At 37.2% G+C, this 21,766-nt stretch overlaps 2 protein-coding genes and 3 non-coding genes across 5 annotated transcripts in view; all 5 read right to left on the reverse strand.

Annotated features, from left to right (window-relative positions):
• MSH4 (mutS homolog 4) overlaps nt 1-9,818 on the reverse strand; it is a 101,242-nt gene extending 91,424 nt beyond the window's left edge. Inside the window, exons 1-3 of the mRNA XM_046023996.1 lie at nt 9,439-9,818; nt 4,412-4,594; nt 65-225 (exon numbers count right to left, since the gene is read on the reverse strand). Of these exons, the coding sequence (XP_045879952.1) occupies nt 65-225; nt 4,412-4,594; nt 9,439-9,676 (582 nt within the window). The 5' untranslated portion in view covers nt 9,677-9,818. The remainder of the gene's footprint in view (nt 1-64; nt 226-4,411; nt 4,595-9,438) is intronic.
• Nucleotides 9,819-11,222: 1,404 nt separating this feature from the next.
• Nucleotides 11,223-20,240, reverse strand: RABGGTB (Rab geranylgeranyltransferase subunit beta). The gene is made up of 9 exons (XM_046023666.1): nt 20,172-20,240; nt 19,013-19,120; nt 17,731-17,928; nt 16,839-16,944; nt 15,936-15,988; nt 15,743-15,853; nt 14,728-14,853; nt 12,185-12,334; nt 11,223-11,815 (listed from the first exon to the last, which is right to left on the reverse strand). The coding sequence occupies exons 1-9, from the start codon at nt 20,238-20,240 to the stop codon at nt 11,675-11,677; spliced, it is 1,062 nt and encodes a 353-aa protein (XP_045879622.1). The 3' UTR covers nt 11,223-11,674.
• Nucleotides 17,515-17,586, reverse strand: LOC123928776. The gene has a single exon (XR_006815808.1). It is a non-coding gene; the product is annotated as a small nucleolar RNA SNORD45 (small nucleolar RNA).
• LOC123928771 lies at nt 18,639-18,722 on the reverse strand. Its single transcript, XR_006815807.1, has one exon. It is a non-coding gene; the product is annotated as a small nucleolar RNA SNORD45 (small nucleolar RNA).
• Nucleotides 19,314-19,392, reverse strand: LOC123928781. The gene has a single exon (XR_006815809.1). It is a non-coding gene; the product is annotated as a small nucleolar RNA SNORD45 (small nucleolar RNA).
• Nucleotides 20,241-21,766: the final 1,526 nt, after the last annotated feature.

The following is a 21,766-nucleotide window of genomic DNA, read 5'->3' on the forward strand; positions in this document are numbered from 1 at the left end:
AATTAGGAAAGCAGGGACTTGAAAATCACTAGGTCAACCATTTTCTAAGAGTATAAATACTTACCTTTGCATATGTTGTATTATCTGCAAACTGAGATAATATAATTTGTGGGCTTTTTAAATCAATACTTGCCATTCCTATTTCACCTCTGGCAAGTCCTCTACCTTCTACAACAGCTGCAACAACTGATGGGGAGTTTGTTGAAACTGCAGATGACGATGTAGCTGTTAAAATTTTTTTTAAAGAAAATGTATAAACATTAATAACAGTGTGTTCTCATTCTTACTTTTTTTTTATTATGTTCACTTAGCCAACATATAGTACATCATTTGTTTCTAAAGTAGTTTTCAACAATTCATTAGTCACATATAACACCCAGTGCTCATAACAAGGTACCCTCCTTAATACCCATCACCCTGTTACCCCATCCCCCCAACCCGCCTCCCTTCTGTAACCCTCAGTTTGTTTCCCAGAGTCCAGAGTCTCTCATGGTTTGTCTCCCTCTCTGATTTCTTTCCATTCAGTTTTCCTTCCCTTCCCGTGGTCCTCCACAATTGATCTCATTCTTTTCAATAAGATCTCAAGCATCAAGTTCGGGACATGGCTCTTAATATCCAAGGAAATAACCCTTTTTTCCTCATCAGAAAACAACTTTTCATATCCAGACCAAATAACAATGTTAATTCTCAAAGTATTCTGCCAAAACTTAACTTCAAAATTAGAAGTAACTTATACATTGTCCTATTTTGCATTTTATTGGAATGCAGTTATGAAGGAAAACTGAATTTGGGATGAGAAAACTTAGATTATTTGTCCTTCTCTAGGATCTAAAAGCTATATGAATTTGAGCAAACTACTTCATAATAAATAATCAAAAATCACAAAATGTAATAACTGCTCTAACTCAAGAACTGGTATGAAAGGATCAAATGGGATTATATATATGAATGCATTTTATAAAGAATAAAATATTATAGGGATACTTGAGTGGCTCAGTGGGTTAAGCGTCTGCCTTTAGCTCAGGTCATGATTCCAGGGTTCTGGTATAGAGCCCCACATCTGGCTAACTGCTCTGCGGGGATCCTGTTTCTCCCTTTGCCTCTGTCTCTCATATTAAATAAATAAAATCTTGAAAAAAAAAATAAAATATTATATAACTATAAATTCCAATTATATGTAACTATGTATATAATGTTGGATACTTTATTATATATTATATATTATATATAATTATGTGTATTATATATTTATTATAATACTTTATTAAAGTTCTAAGAATGTTCTAATTCTTTATTTGAATTAACTCATTTAATTATCATAATTCTATCAAATAAATATCATTATTTACTCCATTTACCTACAAGGACACTGAAGCACAGATGGAGCTAGTAAAGTCAGAATTTGTACACAGGCAGCCTGACACCAGATCTGGTGCTCCTAGCTTTTACATATTATTACTGATTTTGAGATCTATGCCTTACAAACAATGAATATTCAGGTAAATTGTTAAACCTTTATAAAACTACCATTTATTCATCTTGAAAGTAGAAATACCAAACCTTTTTCACAAAGTTGTTGTAAGAATTAAATACAATAATATAAAAGGTTTTTTTGGTAAAGTATATGAAATTAAATATGAGGTATTATACATGGATTAAAAAATGTCAGACAAAAATACCTAAAATTTTATTGTCAAAAAGCAAATTTATTTTTGATTCCCTTGTCAATCTTTCAAAGATTTTATTTATTTATTTGACAGACAGAGATCACAAGTAGGCAGAGAGGCAGGCATAGAGAGAGAGAGAGAGAGAGGAGGAAGTAGGCTCCCTGCCAAGCAGAGAGCCTGAGGTGGGACCCGATCCCAGGACGCTGGGATCATGACCTGAGCGAAAGGCAGAGGCCTAACCCACTGAGCCACCCAGGTGCCCCGCCTTGTCAATCTTTCAATAGAACCCATTTCTTCTCTCTTCTACGTCCCTGACCTAGATTTGTTTTTTTTTTTACTCTTCTTTTACAATGCCTACAAAATTAAACAATTATGTAATCTTAGTGAATAGTCAATTTAAGAGTTCATTTAAAAATATATTAAGTCTAAATCTCCAAACCCTCTTTGCTATGAAAGCCATCTTATTTATACATTATGAATGAGTTTATATTAGATATATGAGTTTATATTAGATCTAAGGCAGTTTAAATTCTGCAGTTAAAATATGACCTTCCTATTTTTAATTGGAAAATAAATACCAAGTTCCAATAGAAATTTAGTAGACTCAGAAGATATCTCCCTTAAACTTCTAAAAGAATGCTTATACTGTTATCTCTGATGTAAGTAATAATATAATGAACACTCTAGTGCCTAAGGCTTTTTGTGGGTCTATTATTTCGTTACTGTAGATTCTTAGAAGTCAATTATTGGAACAAAGGAAAACCATTTGTTAAGGATCGCATATGTATTACCAAATTTCTTTCAGAATTGTACCAATTTTTTAAAAAATTTTATTTAAATGATCTCTACATCCAACGTGGGGCTCAAACCCACAACACTGAATATTAAGAGACATGCTCTACCGACTGAGCCAGACAGGTGCCCTGTATCAATTCTTTTTTTTTTTTTTTCCAATTTTTTATTCCATCAGTAGTATGTGAGAAAAATCAATTTTACTGTGTCTTTACCATTACTAACATCTGAAATGTATTATATTATTATTACTAATTCATTTTTCCTTTTATTTATTATTATTATGTTCAATGAATCATTAGTTGCATATAAAACCCAGTGCTCATCACAAGTGCCCTCCTTAATAACCATCACCCAGTTACCCCATCCCCCAACTCCTCTCCCTTCTGTAACCTTTTGGTTCCCAGAATCCAGAGTCTTTCATGGTTTGTCTCCCTCTCTGATTTATTCCCAGTTTTCCCTTCCCTTCCTTATAGTCCTAATTTAATTTACTCACACTTAAATTTGTATTTTTGAAAATTACTATCAAAATTGAACAGATTTAACCTATCCATTCATTTTCTATATTTTCTTTTGAGATGTTCATGTCTTTTCCTACAGTTTTTACTAAATCTTCATGTTTTCCATCTATTTATGAAAATTTTGTAAATCAATGAAAATGATTTATAGTTGCTACCAATCTTGATCTGTAGCTTGAAGATATCTGCTTTTGTATAGATAATCTTTTTACTTTATAATTTCTTCCTTTGCTTTTCTGTTATAAAACTCTTTCACTGAGATACTTGATATGCATAGTATTTTATTCTAATTTTTTTAGCTGTTCGTTCACTTTGATCTTTTGTTGAGCAGAACTTTGACCAGTACCTTTGGTTATCTACCACATCTGGAATAAGGTAGTACTATACCACAAGTACAGATTTAAACTCATTCATAAGCAGTTGGTAATGGTCTAACTGGATAGTCAGGGACTTGGAAGAAACGGGATTGGAAGATAATAAGAAGGAAAGCTCTGGGGGGAAAGTATGCAGATGGACCTCTTTGAACGGGCATAAACTGTGAAAATATTTGTGTCTCATGTGAATGCCCACTAAAGGGCAACTATTATAGAGGGAACTCTTAATAATCAGGTAGACAAAATGATACACTCAATGGATGTCAACCAACCTCTTTTCCCAGCCACCCCAGTGCTTCTTTAGTAAATCTATGAACAAAGCAGCCATGGTGGCAAGGATATGCATGGCTCAACATCATGAACCTCCTCGTACCAAGGCTGACCTGGTCAACCACACTGTGAGTACCTAACCTACTAAGAGCAGAGATCAACATTCCTCATGTAGCAACAGTTCCCGGGGGGTCAGTAGATAGTAAATATTAAGAAGCCTGACAATACCAACCATTGGAGAGGATGCAGACCAACAAGAACTCTCATATGTTGCTAGTAATAGTGTACACTGGTAGAAGCACTTAGAAAAACAATTTGTTATTATCTTGTAAATGTATACATTCATATATCCTGTATCCAAGAAATTCCACTACATGTACCTTAGAGAATACTTACACATGAAGAACTATTTCATCCATTTTCCCTTCAAGAGAAACTAGATTTAGATAAAAACTAAAATTTAAGTATGAAAACAAAATCCTGAACAACAGTACTATCAGGATCAACTTCTAGATTTCAGTAAGTATCATGTATAAAAGGAAGAGTTTTCTTTTTTTTTGTCAGAATAGTTAAAATAATGCAGACTTGCATTTATTAACAAATAATATCAGAAACATGTAGTATTAACTTAACCTCCAATTATGAATATAGGTAAATTAAGTATTTTCTTTCAGCCACCTGTATTAGTTACAAATAATTTCAATTGAACTTAACCACCCTAATATACAATTTACAAGTTTTAAAAGTTTCAAAGTCATCTCGATCAACATCCCACTCATTTTCATTTTACCTGAATATCCCATTTGTGGTGTCCAATTTTTATAACCTGATCTCTGGGAATTTCCAGCAGACAATGGAGTTTTCAGTATTTGAGGATAATTACTATCTCGTGTAGAAGATGAGCTTGTACCAAAATTAAAATTTGATGCAAATGTGTTTTCTGCATTACATCTTTTATTCCCGAAGTATGAACCTAAATTCAAAAAATTAAATATAAGTTCTTAAAGATTCAGAATTATGCAATATTTTAATCAATATAATTTATATCATGTTTACTTTCTATAAAACTTTATCTGATGACTTCTAAAAATACAGCAAATTATGGCAAATTTAATGGTACTATTGATAAATAATCTTGTACTAAAATATAAGGAAAAGTGCTTACTAATATGCTTCTTCAAGTGGAGACTACTCTTGATAGAATCATAAACTACCTTCTAAATCTTCAAATACATCATTTATGTTTACTGTATATAGCAATTACAAGATCTCTCTTCCTCACTTGATTTAACTTCATTGAAACTCCTTCTGTCCATACAAATAGTATAAAAAGAGTTTTAGACTCACTTGGATTCATTTCCCTGTCCAGGCACTTCCCTACTGACATATTACTTAACAGAACTGCCTTAAAATCAGAAAGAATATACATGAAGCAGCCTACCTGAATGTCCTGGCACATAAAAGTTCTTAAAAATATATATTGGGGCTCTTTTCTCCTATTCCCCTTCACTTCCATGACAACTCTGCTTCTCCTTATACCACTTGCTTTTATTTTTTTTTAAAGATTTTATTTATTTATTTGACAGATAGAGATCACAAGTAGGCAGAGAGGCAGGCAGAGACAGAGAGAGAGAGAGAGGAGGAAGCAGGCTCCCTCTGAGCAGAGAGCCGGATGTGGGGCTCTATCCCAGGACCCTGAGATCATGACCTGAGCTGAAGGCAGAGGCTTTAACCCACTGAGCCACCCAGACGCCCCATACCACTTGCTTTTAGATTACTTTGCCAGATTCTTTTACCTCTATCTGTCCCTCAACTACTGGCTTCCCAGGATTCCACACCTTTTTACCTTCTCTCACAAATTAGCATTATACCTCTTCTCTGGGCATCTCATCTATTATATTGGTCTCTAGTAATATCTATTTCTAGTTATTTATACCCTTCAGCCTTAATATAAAGCCCTAACTTCTCTTAAACTGTAAAGTGCATTTTGGTAAACTTTTTAAATAAAGGGCCAGATGGTAAATATTTTAGGTTTTTTGGGCCATACATTCTGCTGGTATTACTCAACTCAGATACTATATTGGGAAAGCAGCCATAGACAACAGTAAATGAATGAGCATGGCTATGTTTCAATAAAACTTTACTTCCAGACACTAAAATCTGAATTTCTCATAATTTTCACATCACAAAGTATTCTTCTTTTACTTTTCAACGCTTTAAAAATGCAAGACCTGGGGCGCCTGTGTGGCTCAGTGGGTTAAAGCCTCTGCCTTTCGCTCAGGTCATGATCCCAGGGTCCTGGGATCGAGCCCCGCATCGGGCTCTCTGCTTGGTGGGGAGCCTGCTTCCTCCTCTCTCTCTCTCTCTCTCTCTCTCTGCCTGCCTCTCTCCCTACTTGTGATCTCTATCTGTCAAATAAATAAATAAAATCTTTAAAATAAATAAATAAATAAAAATAAAAATGCAAGACCCATTCTTAGGTCTATAAATGCATTGTTCAATAAAGTAGCTACTGACTGCATGTGACTATTTAAATAAAAAATAACTAAAATTTAAAACTCTGTTTGCCTCACTAGCCACATTTTAAATGCTCAAAAGCCACATCTCGCTGTTGGCTACCATATTAACACAGATATAAAATATTTCTGTCATCACAGAAAGTTCTATCAGTGCAGGTCTAGGTCCCTAAATCTAACTCCCTTTTGGATATAAACTTTTAGAGATCTTTCCAGACTTTTAAATGTTCAAAAATATACTCTATCTTTTCCTCAAAGCTTATTTATTACCAGTTGTGGCCAACTATAACATCTTGCACCTTGTCACTCAAGTCATAAACTAAGGAATCATTCTTAATTCCACTTTCATCAGTCTTAACACCCAATCAGTAAGTCTAGTAAAAAACATTCTTTTTTTTTTTTAAAGATTTTATTTATTTATTTGACAGAGAGAGACCACAAGTAGATAGAGAGGCAGGCAGAGAGAGAGAGAGAGGGAAGCAGGCTCTCCACTGAGCAGAAAGCCCGATGTGGGACTCGATCCCAGGATCCTGAGATCATGACCTGAGCCGAAGGCAGCGGCTTAACCCACTGAGCCACCCAGGTGCCCCTAGTAAAAAAAATTCTTAATACCACTAAAATTTCTCCCCATCTCTACTCCTATTCGCCCCTTTTAAGCCTGTATCTTCTCCAGGCCTTGCTTCTAGTATTATGCCTCTTTAATCCATTCTTCACATAATCATCAATGATCTTTCCAAAAAAGAAATTTCCTTTCTCACAATTCCTCACTGTCTCTCCATACCCACCACAGGATAAAATCAGACTCCTCTACACAGGTACCAGTAGAAACGGGATGACACATTCAAACTAGGATACTTTGAGAAGTTTGATAAAGAAAGTATTTACAAAAGTGTGGATGCAGTGTAAGGATATCATCATAAAGAAGCATATAAAACCCATGTGCTCCACCACAGACTTAAAGGAACTAAGGCAGGCAGTGGTTATCAGGAACTAGAGACAGAGAGGGATGTTTCTTGTCCTCAGGTTACTTTTAGATTTTAAGCTCCTTCTGGAAACTTAGTCACTTGTCTTAGTTGCCCTCCAACTTCCTTGACCTCTATTTTGCTGTGTCTTCTTTATCTTCTCTCCTCTGGCCTCAAATATACTGGTGAATTTCAAATCTGAATCTCTCCTAAGTTTCTCTTCTTAATCCAAGATCCATATATTCAATTGCATCAGAGTGATCATATGGATATCCTAAAGGTTATTCACATTTACAATGTCCATACAGAACTCATTTTCCTTCTAAAAATTGCTTCTCCTACAAAACCCACTTTATCAGGAAGTAGTACTACCATTTATCCAGGCACCAATGCTAGAGTTTGATGCAATAATTCACACATAAAATAATGAGAGCCTATAATGGCACAGAAACAGAGAGGAAAGAATTATTTAAAAGATAAAAGATATGGGGCGCCTGGGTGGCTCAGTGGGTTAAAGCCTCTGCCTTTCGCTCAAGTCATGATCCCAGGGTCCTGAGATGGAGCCCAACATCGGGCTCTCTGCTTGGCAGGGAGCCTGCTTCCTCCTCTCTCTCTGCCTGCCTCTCTGCCTACTTGTGATTTCTGTCTCTCAAATAAATAAATAAATAATCTTTTAAAAAAATTTAAAAAAATAAATGAAAGATAGGACTTATTAACTGGATCTGGATGATACAAAAAATTTGAAGTCTTACAGGTTTAAGATTTAGATAGAGTTAAGGCACAGCTAAAGGAACTGTGGAGAGATGAATTCAACTAATCATATAGTGAGTCTGAGATGTGCATTGGTCTCTCCCCCTAGAAACTTCAGAAGACAGTCCGAAATAGGAATCTGGAGCATAGGAGAGATCCCAGCAGTGATAATCACATCCAAGAAGTGACCCAGAATAAAACCCCAAAACTCTTAAGGACAAACCATAATTTGGGAACTGATAACGGTAGGCAAAGCAGTTCTCTGAAAGACAGGAGAAAAACAGGAAGAGGAGAATTAGGGAAACCAAATTAAAAGTTCAAGAGAAGGGACGCCTGAGTGGCTCAGTTGGTTAAGCGGCTGCCTTCGGCTCAGGTCATGATCCCAGCGTACTGGGATTGAGCCCACATCAGGCTCCTTGCTGGGCGGGCAGCCTGCTTTGCCCTCTGACTCTGCCTGCTACTCTGTCTGCACTCTCTCTCTAATAAAGAAATAAAATCTTAAAAAAAGAATTTAAAAGTTCAAGAGAAGACTGGTCAAGAACATTAAACACAGGCGAACTGAAAAGTGAGCACTGGATTTGGCATTTACCTTATTATTGTGCTAAAATTGTGTGTGAAAACAGTGATAGTTTTTCCACAAAGGGGGAGTTGTCCAAATATAAAAGGGTTGAACTTGAATTGAAAGACATACACTGTTAAATACTTAAACATATTATTCAACTGAATTAGATGAAATGCTGGATTTAATCTATTTTCATTTCATCCTAGTTCAGAAGCCAAGAGGAACCACTCCTATCACCAAACTCCACAAATTCTGTCATTTGTCATATACTTTTGGGAGGGAGACAGACGGGTATTAAACCAGGTGTTACTGCAGCCTTCCTCAGAACTGAGCCATTTACCATCCCCGCCTTGTAATAAAACCAATTTGTAGATGGGATAGGGAGGGAGACAAACCATAAGAGACTCTTAATCTCACAAAACAGACTGAGGGTTGCTGGGGGGAGGAGGGGAGGGAGAGAATGGTTGGGTTATGGGCCTTGGGGAGAGTATGCGCTATGGTGAGTGCTGTGAAATGTGTAAGCCTGAGGATTCACAGACCTGTACCCCTGGGGCAAATAATACATTATATGTTAATAAAAATAATTTTAGGGGCGCCTGGGTGGCTCAGTGGGTTAAGCCTCTGCCTTTGGCTCAGGTCATGATCTCAGGGTCCCGCGATCCAGCACCGTGTTGGGCTCTCTGCTCAGCGGGGAGCCTGCTTCCTTTTCTCTCTCTCTCTCTCTCCCTCCCTCCCTCCCTCTGCCTGCCTCTCTGTCTACTTATGATCTGTCAAATAAATGAAATCTTTAAAAAATAATAATTTTTAAAAATTCTTTATAAATGGAAAGGAAAAAAAAAACCATACACCAACTTGAGGAGTCCGGGCTTTCACTCACTCACACCCATCAAATTCCTAGAGCACCCCATTCCCATCCTCTCAACCACATCACAACTGAACTATTCTGAAGTAATACCCGCCACCACACTGGGAAACCTCCCGGAGCTGCACCACTCTAGCTACGTGAATCCATCCAAATACTCCTTGCCTAGTGTTGGCCGGGCGCCAGGCGGGTGGCGAGGGAGGCTTGTGCTGCTGCTCCGGTCGCCAGCGGCGGCGGACGTGCCAGAAGAGGTGGACGCAGAGACCTGCGCTGAAGGCCCGCTCTGAGGAGTCTCCTGGAGTCCGAAATTATAGCAAGGACCCTGAGACCGAGGTTCTCCCAAACGGAGGGAAGCCGCAGGGACCGACGGTGAGACTGATGTCGAGACCTCAGGCCTCCGCATTCTCTCAAATCTTCCCAAGCAGATGTCTGAGGTTGCTGAGCGTCCCTTCACTGACCCGAAGTTAGAGAAGCGTCTCAGGAAAAGGCTCCAGCACGGCGCGTAGACGCACAGAGGCCCCGTGCGCAGGCGCAGGGAGCCCCAGCTTTTCCCCCACCCACGCCTGGGGGCCCCCACTCCTACCGGTGCCCAGTCCTTTCACCCACCACAGGATTTGGCTTTGAGCTTAATCTGAAGTACAGCTCTCCTCAATCTGCAGGGTGATCAACTGAACAGAATTCTTCAGAGCCTATCAATGGCCATCAAATCTGGTAGCCCCGTTAGTCTCACGGCACTGTATTTTTACTAAAGGTGTTTGCTTTTCAGTATCTCCCACACCCCCCAAATACACTTAGCTTTTTAAGTTTACAAACTGTCCATCACTAGACACCGAATGGTGTAGACAAATGTCAGTGTTCAGCCCACCTAACATTGCTCTCGCGGAGAAACACAAAAAGGAGCCATTAACCTCCTGCAGTTTAAATATCCACAAGGATGTTGTCATATCACAAGATAATATTCACCCATTAAGCATATTATTGCATCTGCAATAACCTAAGAAGCAGGTCAATGGATGAGATCTCTCTTGGACAGCTCCCTGTTTCTCATACTGTAGGTACAAATTAGTTAAGAACAGACTATATAAATCTAAACTCTAGCTTTGCAACAACTTACCTCCATGAAATTAAGTTTTGTGCCTATTTTCTTGAATATAGAAATAGTACCAACTTCACAGAGAAACTAGGATTGAGAAAATACTCTGGATACTGCTATTGAAATATATTCAAACATTACTAATCGTAACTTAACAGACTTGTGGAATCACTATGTTGTACACCTGAAACTAATGGAACTATACTTCAATAGTAAAAACTGTATTCATGCAATTGCTGAATTACCTCAGTTAAGTCAGGTGTCTAACAGCACAGTTCACCCACATGCAATGACTGGAATCCTCAAAATTCCTTCAAATACTTCCATTGATACCATTTAAGATTATATTCCATCCAATCCAAACTTTCAGAAAAATAATGGCAATTCAGCCTAAACTCTTCAGTAAACTGTCAAAATAATGGTAGACATTGGGGCTTGAACTGACCACCCCAAGATCAAGAGTGGCATGCTCCACCAACTGAGCAAGCCAAGAGCCCCACTGATCATCCTTCTTGAAACAACTACTAGCATTTGCCAACATGCTTGAGAATATTTCAACTTCCATTCCAAGAAAAATGTTCATTGAAATACCTTATTTTCATCAAGAATCCAAGAGTCTCAGAATACTTGTGCTCATTCCAGTCCTCTGGAAGTTTCAAAAAATATTGTGGAAAATATGAACTTCTATTTCCTTAAAAGCCAACAATTCCTTGGATAGGTCGCTGGCATTCTGACATAGAAATGTTTAAAAAATAAGATGTAGTCCAGAATGCTGTCCTATTCTAAAATGGTGCAATGTGCCATTTACCTAAATTTCTATATCAATTCAAAGTAACCATTAACTTATGAAACAGTCCCAAATTTCAACAGCCGTTTATTCTGGTTCATCTTTTAATTCATATATGGGTGGGTTTATCAATTTTTAATCAATTAACATTCTCACTGATATAGATCAATTTACATTAGCCATTATCATAGAACATGAAAGCATATGGGAAAAACAAGTAGAACACAAGACTTCTTGATAGTTCTTTAAAACGGAGTTTGCTGTTAAGGAAACATACAAATAAATACAATGAAGCAGAAACAAAATACTGTACTCAGAAAAATAGCATTGCAGAAGGAAATCTAAAGCTGAAGATAAAGATCTTTATTTTACATTATGCATAATTACATAATTTATTAAAATTAATACAATTCATATACAAAATAGTAACACAGCAGTCATTTTTAAGTTTGTTAAGCACTTTACAGGAATGTTAAGATGGCAAAACTATACTAAGCAATGTCTCACGTCTCCATCAATGTCTAGCTCACTAGTTCAGGCTGAACATTCACTCTCCGAAGTACTTCTTCAGGCATGCAAAAAACAGGACTAACAGGTTTTATCTGTTCTTCTCCCAAAAGTGACAATCCAGCAATTCCAAATAAAGTATGAAAAGGATCTACCTATTTAAAAAATAAGAATTTATAGAGTATTACAAAAATGAAAAACTTCTAAAACCCTACTTCTGAACAAGTTATACTGGATTCCATTGTATTTTCTTTACTTGAATAAATGCTTAGTTTTCTAAAATAAAAATGACTTCAAACTTTTTTTAAACATAGGACCTTTTACCATACACATTTTTTTTGACAATTAAGTGATGAGAAATTTCTGCAAACTTGTTTTCCCTTCATATATTCTCAAAAGTTACCTAGAAAGTATCCTGCTTAAAAAGTAAAGCTTTAATTATCATCCATTTTTAACTCTGGAAATGACATAAAGGTAACTCAAAGCAATGTAACTTTACATGAACATGTCAGAAATATACTTGCCATATCTCCTGGTCGGTCTGCAAATCCTCCTGTTTCTTCATCTTGACATGCTAAAATGAAACTTCTAAGTTTCTCTCTATCAATCCAATGAAGCCTTCCAATTATCTTTAGGGAAGCCAACACCCACCATGAATAGCATACATCTGGTAACTAGGAGGGAAAAAAACCACAAGCAGTTGCCGCAATTTTATTCTCTAGTCCAAACATGGGGTGCTGGAGGAGACTAAGGGATATACTGACATACAGTTAGAGATGTTGAAATTCATAAATACAATTACTTGGATTTAAAGATAATCACTGGGGGCGCCTGGGTGGCTCAGTGGGTTAAAGCCTCTGTCTTCAGCTCAGGTCATGATTCCAGGACTCTGGGATCAAGCCCCGCATCGGGCTCTCTGCTTAGCAGGAAGCCTGCTTCCTCCTCTCTCTCTCTGCCTGCCTCTCTTCCTACTTGTGATCTGTTGTCTGTCAAATAAAAAATCTTAAAAAAAAAAAAAAAAATCACTGGGATAAGACCAAACATTTCAATCCATAGACACCCACACTAAAAGTTTCAGAGTTTACGCACTCAGTAACAACTATCCCTGTACCTTTATTTTACCTGCAATGAATGCCCCTTATCCAAGAAGCTGGTGGTTAACACTCATGAAATCCATGGCGATATATGTTCTATTTCCCTAGTCAGAGCACTTTCAACAAGTGCTGTCCAGGTAGGTATGTAATTTGCTTAAAAATAACCTAAAGCCTGGCTCCTCAAATACAGGTCATTTGGGTTTAAAGAATGCAGAATATCGGGACGCCTGGGTGGCTCAGTCAGTTAAGCCGCTGCCTTCCGCCAGGTCATAATCCCAGAGTCCTGCGTCGGGCTCCTTGTCCAGCAGGGAGCCTGCTTCTCTCTCTGCCTCTGCCTTCCACTCCGCCTGCTTGTGCTCTGACAAATAAATAAATAAAATCTTAAAAAAAAAAAAAAAAAAAGAAAGAAAGCAGAAATCTCACCTTCAACTGAAGAATCGTTTCAACAAAAGCACTGGGTGATTCATAAGCACATAAAAAACTATCCTACACTGTAAGTGCAGATTCCTGGCAATCCCAACCCTGACCCGTTTTCTAACTGTTAAAAGTTGCACAGGTTTTTCACTGGACTGTTAAGTAGCTAGAAACCACCTGTGGGTATTTCCCCACCCAACTTATTCATAAATACTGAACAAGCAAATCTAAAATAAAAATACAATGACCCAGACAAAAGCACCACCATGCCCTATCACATTTTCTGTCAAGGATCCAGCAATCCATAGCCCTTGAAGTCAAACTTAGACTACAACCGAAGTAGTTTTTTATATATGTATAAATCGTTTTTTAAAATACAGTCTAAAAAAACAAAAACAAAGAACAAAAAAAAAAACCCAGAAAAACAAAAAACAGTCTTGTGATAGGAAAATCACATCAAATTCAAATGTAACCAGTGTTAATTTACTGAAACACAGCTATCCCCACTGGTTTCTTATGGCACCATCTACTCTTTAGGGTAGTTATGTACTTGCCAACAAGACTGTGTATCTTACAGAACTGAAAACATTTACTACCTGGCCCTCACAGACCTAATTTAGAACATAGTATGTGAGAGGAAAGAGAACTATGGATGTGCAAAGGAAAATTTGATTCCCTTTTCTCCAAATCAAAATGTCAAAAGTTGGGTTTTTCTTAAAAAATTTAATAAGGATTTTAAATAAAAATTTTGCAATGTAATTTTTAAAAGTCATTAATTTGGTAAATTGTCCTTTCACACCCATGAAGTAGACACAGAGACTTCTGTACAAAATACATGTATTCATTTAACACTACTCACTGGGTCCCAGGTATGAAGAATGCTTTTTTTTTTTTTTTTCAAGATTTTCTTTATTTATTTGACAGAGAGAGAGATCACAAGTAGGCAGAGAGGCAAGCAGAAGGAGAGGGGGAGCAGGCTCCCTGCCAAGCGAAGAGCCTGACATGGGGCTCAATCCCAGCACCCTGAGATCATGACCCGAGGCGAAGGCAGAGGCTTATCCCACTGAGGCACCCAGGTGCCCCTAAAGCAAGCTTTTAATGCAGGACTGATTTTCCCTGGTATAGGTCTATAACTAAAAGTTTAAAGAAACAGCTTCATTTCAATGGCTGGAAAACGTTAAGACCCTCAGGGTAGGGAAAAAGATACTTTAAGAATACATACTATGTCTGAATATAAAATATATTTCTAAGCTAGGATATTTGCTATTTTGTTTTCCTTCAGGTAACTCCAGAATCCACTTCATGACTGGCAAGACCAGAAGACAGATTTGTCATAGAAAGAACATCAGAAGGCAGCATACACATCTTTTCCTTAAGTCTTTTAAATGGATACCATAATAAGTATCTCCACTCCAGCTGTTTTACTTTTGCTAAGAGCATTTTTTAGGGAGTACAACTGAAAAATTGCAATGGGGGGAGGGATAAAAGCACGTTATCAATTTACAAGAAGCTATAGTAGTTATAAAGCTATTAGAACACAGTATCTTATGAATCAATACCTTCTCTGGCCTTCCATTGAGTCCACCTGATGGCAACTGTCGTTCACAAAGCCACCAACCGAGTAAATCAGAATTTACTTGATGCAACTGGCTAGTAATAGCCAGAAATCCTGTGCAACAATAGATCTAAAATTACAGACATAAAGTACATGTGTATAACAATTTTCAACAGTAGTGTAGTAATAAAAACTACTCAATTAAAATGCCATTTATGTCTAAAAACTTGCTTCCTATTAACAAGTCAGAATTGCAAACACATAAATATCACATACCTATCTGAACAAATCCAAACATACTAATTCCAGGATCCAATTCTACAATGAAATACTACTGTCAACATTTTCTTCACAGCTAAAAGCAAACACCTTTTTTTTAAAGATTTTATTTTTAAGTAATCTCTATACCCAACATGGGACTCAAACTCACAACCCCAAGATGGAAGATCTTATGCTCTACAGAGCCAGCCCGGTGGCTCTAAAAGCAAATTTTATTGGACACCTACTTACAGATACAATGCACAATAGTACAAATACTACTTACAAATATAACTGCCTCTCTGGCACAAGCAAACAGGTATTCAGAATAGGCAGGGAAAAGAATGTTTCCATCTACTTAGTTAAAAACTAATGGAAAATAAAAGCGGTCTCAGTTGGAAGAACATGCAACTCCTGAACCCGGGGTTATGAGTTTGAGCCCCACACTGGGTACAGAGGTTAAATAAACAAAACTTTGGGGGACACTTAAGTAGTGGAAAATAAAAATGTATCTTTCGTGATAATAAACCTACTTATGTTGCCTGGGCCAGGGGCTTCCACCAACAGGGAATATACACAAAACTACTATAAAAATGCCTTTCTTCATCTGCATTTAAGCAATTCTTATATAACATCCCATATTACATTTAAATTAACTTCAGTCATATGTAACAGACACTGAAACTGCTATTAATATATTTTCCCAATTTTTCACTTACCCCCTCAAAACTTACATATTTTAATTTGCATTAATAAATTACCTGCCCAGCATGGGATTCAGAACCTGGCCTGCAACCAAATCCACCATCAAAGTTCATACACGATAAAACAAATTCGACTGCCTTTTCCACATTAATAGCATCTAGCTTCCCCTACAAACAGAAAAAATAAGCCTACTGAATTCCAGAATAATCATGGGAACTTAATTATTCCAATACAATATTCAAAACTTACCAACAGGGCCAAGGTTGCCACCGCACAGAAAGAGAATCTTGTATCAATTTCTCCTAAAAGAAAAAGGAAATTAAATAAAAACTAAATGTTACCAGAGGCAGCTGATCCTAATATATAACGCCAATTAACTGAAAACAAACTGTACAACTACCATGTTTAAATTTCCATTGAGTTCAAGCTTTACATTTACTTTCTAATTTAGCAGGACGAAAGCTGAATCTGAAGTTAAAATCACTTCTAAGGAATCCAAGAACTAGAAAATTTGCCAAAAATACAGCAAAATTATCTTAAGTTGCTTAGAGCACCCAGAAAGGGAAGGTAACACAGAACCAAAAAGACAACTCCATTTCTAATATGACAATAAACTTACCCTATCATATAAAAGTAGATTTTCACATCCCATGAAGCAGCTGGTCTCTCCGGCCTGCACTGTATTCAGCCCTAAAGCAGAGATTATCTACATTTATCAAGTATAGTACTATTCCCTCCCTCCACTCAAATATCCAGTAAGTTTGTAAAGTTTTTTGAATATCTCTCCCTCTTCATTTAATAGTTTATTAAAAAAAAAAAAAAAAAAACACCTTTACAAAGCCACCAAATACTGGGGGAAAAAATTTCACCTACCTCAAATTTTAGACTGGCCCCCTCTGTTCCAGTCCTCTTGTATGCTGATAAAACTAACACAGTGCATGCTGGAACTTCCAGCAGACCATTTAACTTCAGTAAGACCAGCTGCTTAGTGGGACCTGAAAAGATCAAAAACTTAAAAGTCTCCTTATAATTATTAGCAAAGCCTCCAATTCACTGTACTTAAAAACTTTCAACAAATCTTATCACTACAATAAACACCCAAACAGATTTTAATATTGGTACTTTGGGTAGCATGAATGAGACTGACATTACCCCAAATATCTCCAGAAAAAGAACCATCTTCTTTCTGTAGACTCTGAACATATTCCACAACTTTATTTACATCAATAACATTAATACTATCATAGAGAGTAAGAATCTGTAACAAAAACAAAACAAATTAAGTAAATACTTCAACACTGCTATGTTTGTTCTAATGATGTTCTTCCTCAACTACCTTTTAAATTGTCAAGCAAGCATGTCCTTCTATCTGTGGACATTGTGACCTTTTCACAAAGGGCAGACTATCTTCTACTATGCCACAGGCATTATCAACAAACCCAAACCAATAACAAAGAATTTATTTCCTCCATATAAATTGTAACTTCGTATTCCAAACTTTTAATTAAATATACTAACTTACATATATAGAAGTTGACTTTATAGTATTTTTCTAGAAGATTGTATTTATTTGGCAAGTTAGAAACAGCAAGAGGAACACAAGCAGGGAGGAGTGGAGAGGGATAAGTGGGCTTTCCACTGAGCAGTGAGTCCAAAGCAGGGCTCAGTCCAGCGCTAAAGGAAGACAATTACCGAGCCACCCAGATGCCCCCAGATGACTTTCAAGTCGTAATTGTGGATCTTCACATTATCAAAATTAAACCACTTAACTCTACCTGGTGATTTTCAAAATTATTTACATATACTGAAAATAAACATTTTATCATTCAAGGTCTCAGTGTAATTTTACAATTTACATCAACTTTGGATTCAGCTAATACATGCCATCACATCACTGACCTTGTAAAATACAGGCTTCATTTGAAAATATTAGGAAAACTTTACTGACAGATACCAATTCTGTCATGTTCCTAATACCCAGTTCACTTTCTCCATTCTCAGGTAAGAGAATAAACTACCAAGACTATTAAATTTTAGCATTTACCTGGACAGCACTCAGAGTGTATAAAAGATGAGGGTCATGTCCAATACTGGCACTTATTCCACCACACTCATGTTGACATGACTTAATAAATGTCAGAATTTCTTCTCTGTTCATCCGATGTAGTTGTCCCATGAGATCCATTACAGTCAGACCCCAATAGATACCACTCATTCTCAAATACTCAGACATACAGTATTCCTAAAATACACAATTATTTTAATGTTCCAGTTTGAATTGATGCAGGGTTATTAAAGTGGTAGAACATGTAAAAACTAGCCACACTTATTGTTTAATTCAATTCATCCTAACATCAGTGTTACTTTTAAATTGGGGCTATCAATACTGGGGGTTAGGAGGGGGTAGTATCTGCAATGCATATGATAAATTCACCTGCAACTAACAATACAAATAGGACTTTAATCTTTCTTAAGATCTAACCAGACATATAAGTAAAAAAATATACCAACTTTTTTCAAGTTTGGGGACAGAGTATTTCTTTCGGAGTACCGACATCATATTTATCAAGTATCAATTCTATTAATATATGGACTATGTACAAAGCCTATCTACTACCTATTAGTAAATGGTATAACAACTTGAAGCCAAAATAGCCAAGGCATGCAAAAGTTTAAATAGCTAAGAGTAGCTACTCAGAGACATAAAAACTGTTACAGAGACTAGATCAGAAATAAATTTCTGCTAGTCACCAATGCAATACATGTTAAAGTTTCAGTCTGGTGAGTAGTCTTACGGAATTTAACAAGTCACCAATTCACCAATGTTTCCCAAAATGGTAAATTAATTCAGTTGTTTGGACACTACACAGAAAAATTTACTTTCAGTTTCATTACTTAGCCCCAGAGAGGAAAATTATTCTTCAAGGTTTGAAACTTAAGGTAAACTTTTTCAAGGTCTCAGCGTAATTCTAGAGCTAAAGTGTTATTACACATCAGCCATATATTCAGGTAATACATGCCAACACATCACTGACCTTGGAAGTAATACCTCAAGGACAAAAATACAAATCTTTTCTCTACCTCCAACCTCTTAAAAATCTAGGCAAATAGGTAATCTTTTATCTGTCAAAGCCTCTGAAAACCATGGTTAATTCTGATACCAAGGTACACTCACTGCACTCATGGAGAGACCTTCAGTCCTCCGCATGCATGGAGTTACCATTTTTAAGAAACACGGGCCACAAATACTGACCCATTTACTGTTCATGCATAATAGTGTCATTTCTTCAAAATAAAATGAACTTTCAACACAAAGTCATACATACATAATCATCTTTCTTAGAGCCATAGGACGCGATATAATCTGCATGCTTCTCTAACAATAGCGTGTCGGGTGCATCTGACTTGATAATAACATCCTTCTGCGGTGTCCCCTTTCAAAACAAAAAAGCAGTGACTTTGTAACTGTTCATTTTTTTATGCTTGACCCCAGTGTATATATTTAATATACATCTTAACTTTTTACTTTAATTCCACCTTGCCACACAGAACTTTCTATATAAAAACTAGGTATCTGACCAGAAAGAAATTAGGCACTAAAGCTCTTCTGAAGATTCGGGTATTTTTCAGGTCTCAGAGTAATTCTAGAGCTAAAGTAGTAATAATCAGCTTCGGATTCAGAATACATGCCAGCTCATCATTGACCCAAAAATTTATTACCCTCATCTGTTGTTGCTTATCTTTCACTTAAAGTAAAATAAACACCACGAAACAGCCCATCTTGCCAATTCAGAACTTAGTTACATGCAGGAGAAAACTAAAGCATTAAAATATTTATATATAAACTACAACTAGCCCATAATTCGCAGTTAAGTTCTTTAAATTTTACTAATCTTAGGTTATCAATTTATCAATGTTACTTTAGTTTCATCTTCTCCAGCTTTAGTCTTAGTTTCTTCATTTGCAACAAGCCCTCAGGAAATGAGGATACTGCTCCAGTTCCCCGCATTTCTTACTGTAATCAAGACAGTTAAAACTCATTCTAAGTAGGTCACGACTATTACCGAAAAAAATTTAGTGAATTTCCATCAGATCCCACTTAAAATTTACTGCATCTTCAAAGAACGTATCAATAATGACTTTATCGGTTTTGAGCCATAAAATATAGAAAAAAAGTAAAAAAGAACCACCGACTGGCCCGGCTCTTTTGAGGAATTGAGAAATCAGGCCGTTGAATCTTGAGGCCTGCCTCTTAGGAGGAAGCCTAAATAAAATTAGAAGCCGTACGTGCGCCCCCGAGGTCTGCAAAAAACGCTGAGTAATACTTCCCTCTCTCTGAACCCTAAAAAAAAAAAGCTTTCACGGCCAGTGTCTTAACCCAACTGTTCTCCAATACTTGCTAAACAATTAGAACGACTGAGCTGCTCAGTATTACTCCACCTAAACGCCTCACGCGCAGTCACAGGAAAGGACAGCCTCACTCACCATGTCTGAGACAGAAAAGAGAACTTTACTCCGTTCCTGGGCAGATTTAGGCGGCACGCGCCTGCGCATGAGCTCCCCCCAGGCCCCTTCCCGGCATAGCTGACCACACTTCCGCCTGTAGGAAGGAGCAGCTTCTTGGCTGCCCTAGGACCCCGCCAAATGCTCATAGCTGTCCTCGCTGCCTGAACCCAAGTTCTCTGGCGTTCATTTTCTCGTCTTGTGGTGACCTTGATGTGTCTGAAAGTTTTAAGTAATACGTATCTGAATTACTTTTAAAAAATAATTTGTTCCTGAGGCTCTTTGAACTCTGAAGATCTGGAGTGGATGGTAATTAGTAGAATTCTTGCATGTAGGAAATATTCAATGTTTCTTTTTTTTAAGATTTTATTTATTCATTTGACAGAGAGAGATTACAAGTAGGCAGAGAAGCAGGCTCCCTGCTGAGCAGAGAGCCCGATGCGGGGCTTGATCCCAGGACCCTGGGATCACGACCTGAGCCGAAGGCAGAGGCTTTAACCCACTGAGCCACCCAGCCACCTCTTATTCAGTGTTTTCTGAGTGAATGTTAAAATGTTTACATGTCCCTCCTCTTCGCTGTTTCTGTTTTGGATGTGGCTCTCTCACTCCCTTCACTTGTTCAGCAAGTGCTACTAGCTGGAAGTTTTGAAAACAAAACAAAACAAAACAAAACAAAACAAAAAGCAATCCATGTTCTTTTCACAAACTTCCCACTACATTCAAATTTGCTAGGGGTGTTATTACAGGTATTTTCATTTGTGCTTCCTTGGATCTTTCATACTTAAGTATTTTGAGCACCCATTAGAAAATATTGGCACCCTATACCCTTACAGTGTATTACATTAAGTAACGATTTGAAGAAGTGTTCTGACACAATGACATATATGGGCTATCAGTAATTAAGAGTGTTGAATCTGCTATGATGATAGATTTCATTTTTTTCTCCCTGTAATCGATATTCTCATTTATAGTTTGAAGCTACTTTATTAAATGCATGTAAGTTTAGCATCTATTTCTGGTGAGCTGATCCTTGTACCATTAAGTGATGACTGTCTATAGCCCTAATACTTTTTTGTCTTAAGAAGTCTGCCCTACTCTCTGCTCAGCAGGGAGCCTGCTTCCCCCTCTCTCTCTTTGCCTGCCTTTCTGCCTACTTGTGATCTCTCACTGTCAAATAAATAAATAAAATCTTAAAAAAAAAAAAAAAGTCTGCCCTAAATGCCTGTGTAGCTCAGTGGGTTTAGTCTCTGACCTTGACTCGGGTCAGGATGTCAGGGTCCTGGAATGAAGCCCTGCCTTGCGTACTATGTCAGACTCTCTGCTGAGCATAGTTAAGCTGGTAGTTCGCTGGGCCTTCTCCCTCTGTCCTCTCCACTGCTATGTGCTCTATCTCTCTCTCTCTCTCTCCTGCTATCTCAAATATCTCTCAAAAGTCTTAAAAAAAAAAAACTGCCCTAAATATTAGTGTAATTTCTCCAGCTTTGTTTTGTGTCTAAGTCAGATGGGGAGGGAACGTGATAGAGGGAGGAAAAACAAGTGGGAGAAGGAGTGGTCAGACTTCCTAAAAAAGAAATGCT

The sequence above is a fragment of the Meles meles genome, chromosome 1, assembly GCF_922984935.1.
Source record: "Meles meles chromosome 1, mMelMel3.1 paternal haplotype, whole genome shotgun sequence".
Taxonomy (NCBI): Eukaryota; Metazoa; Chordata; class Mammalia; order Carnivora; family Mustelidae; genus Meles; species Meles meles.

What these genes read in the sequence shown, in the direction of transcription:
- RABGGTB (XM_046023666.1), bottom strand. Translation starts at nt 20,240, where the DNA reads ATGCGCAGGCGCGTGCCGCCTAAATCTGCCCAGGAACGGAGTAAAGTT. An exon ending in CTGAATCCCATGCTGGGCAG is followed by an intron (nt 14,854 to 15,742) that starts GTAATTTATTAA and finishes CTGTAATTTTAG; the next exon opens with ATCTATTGTTGCACAGGATT. An exon ending in TCAATGGAAGGCCAGAGAAG is followed by an intron (nt 12,335 to 14,727) that starts GTATTGATTCAT and finishes TTTCCCTCCTAG; the next exon opens with TTACCAGATGTATGCTATTC.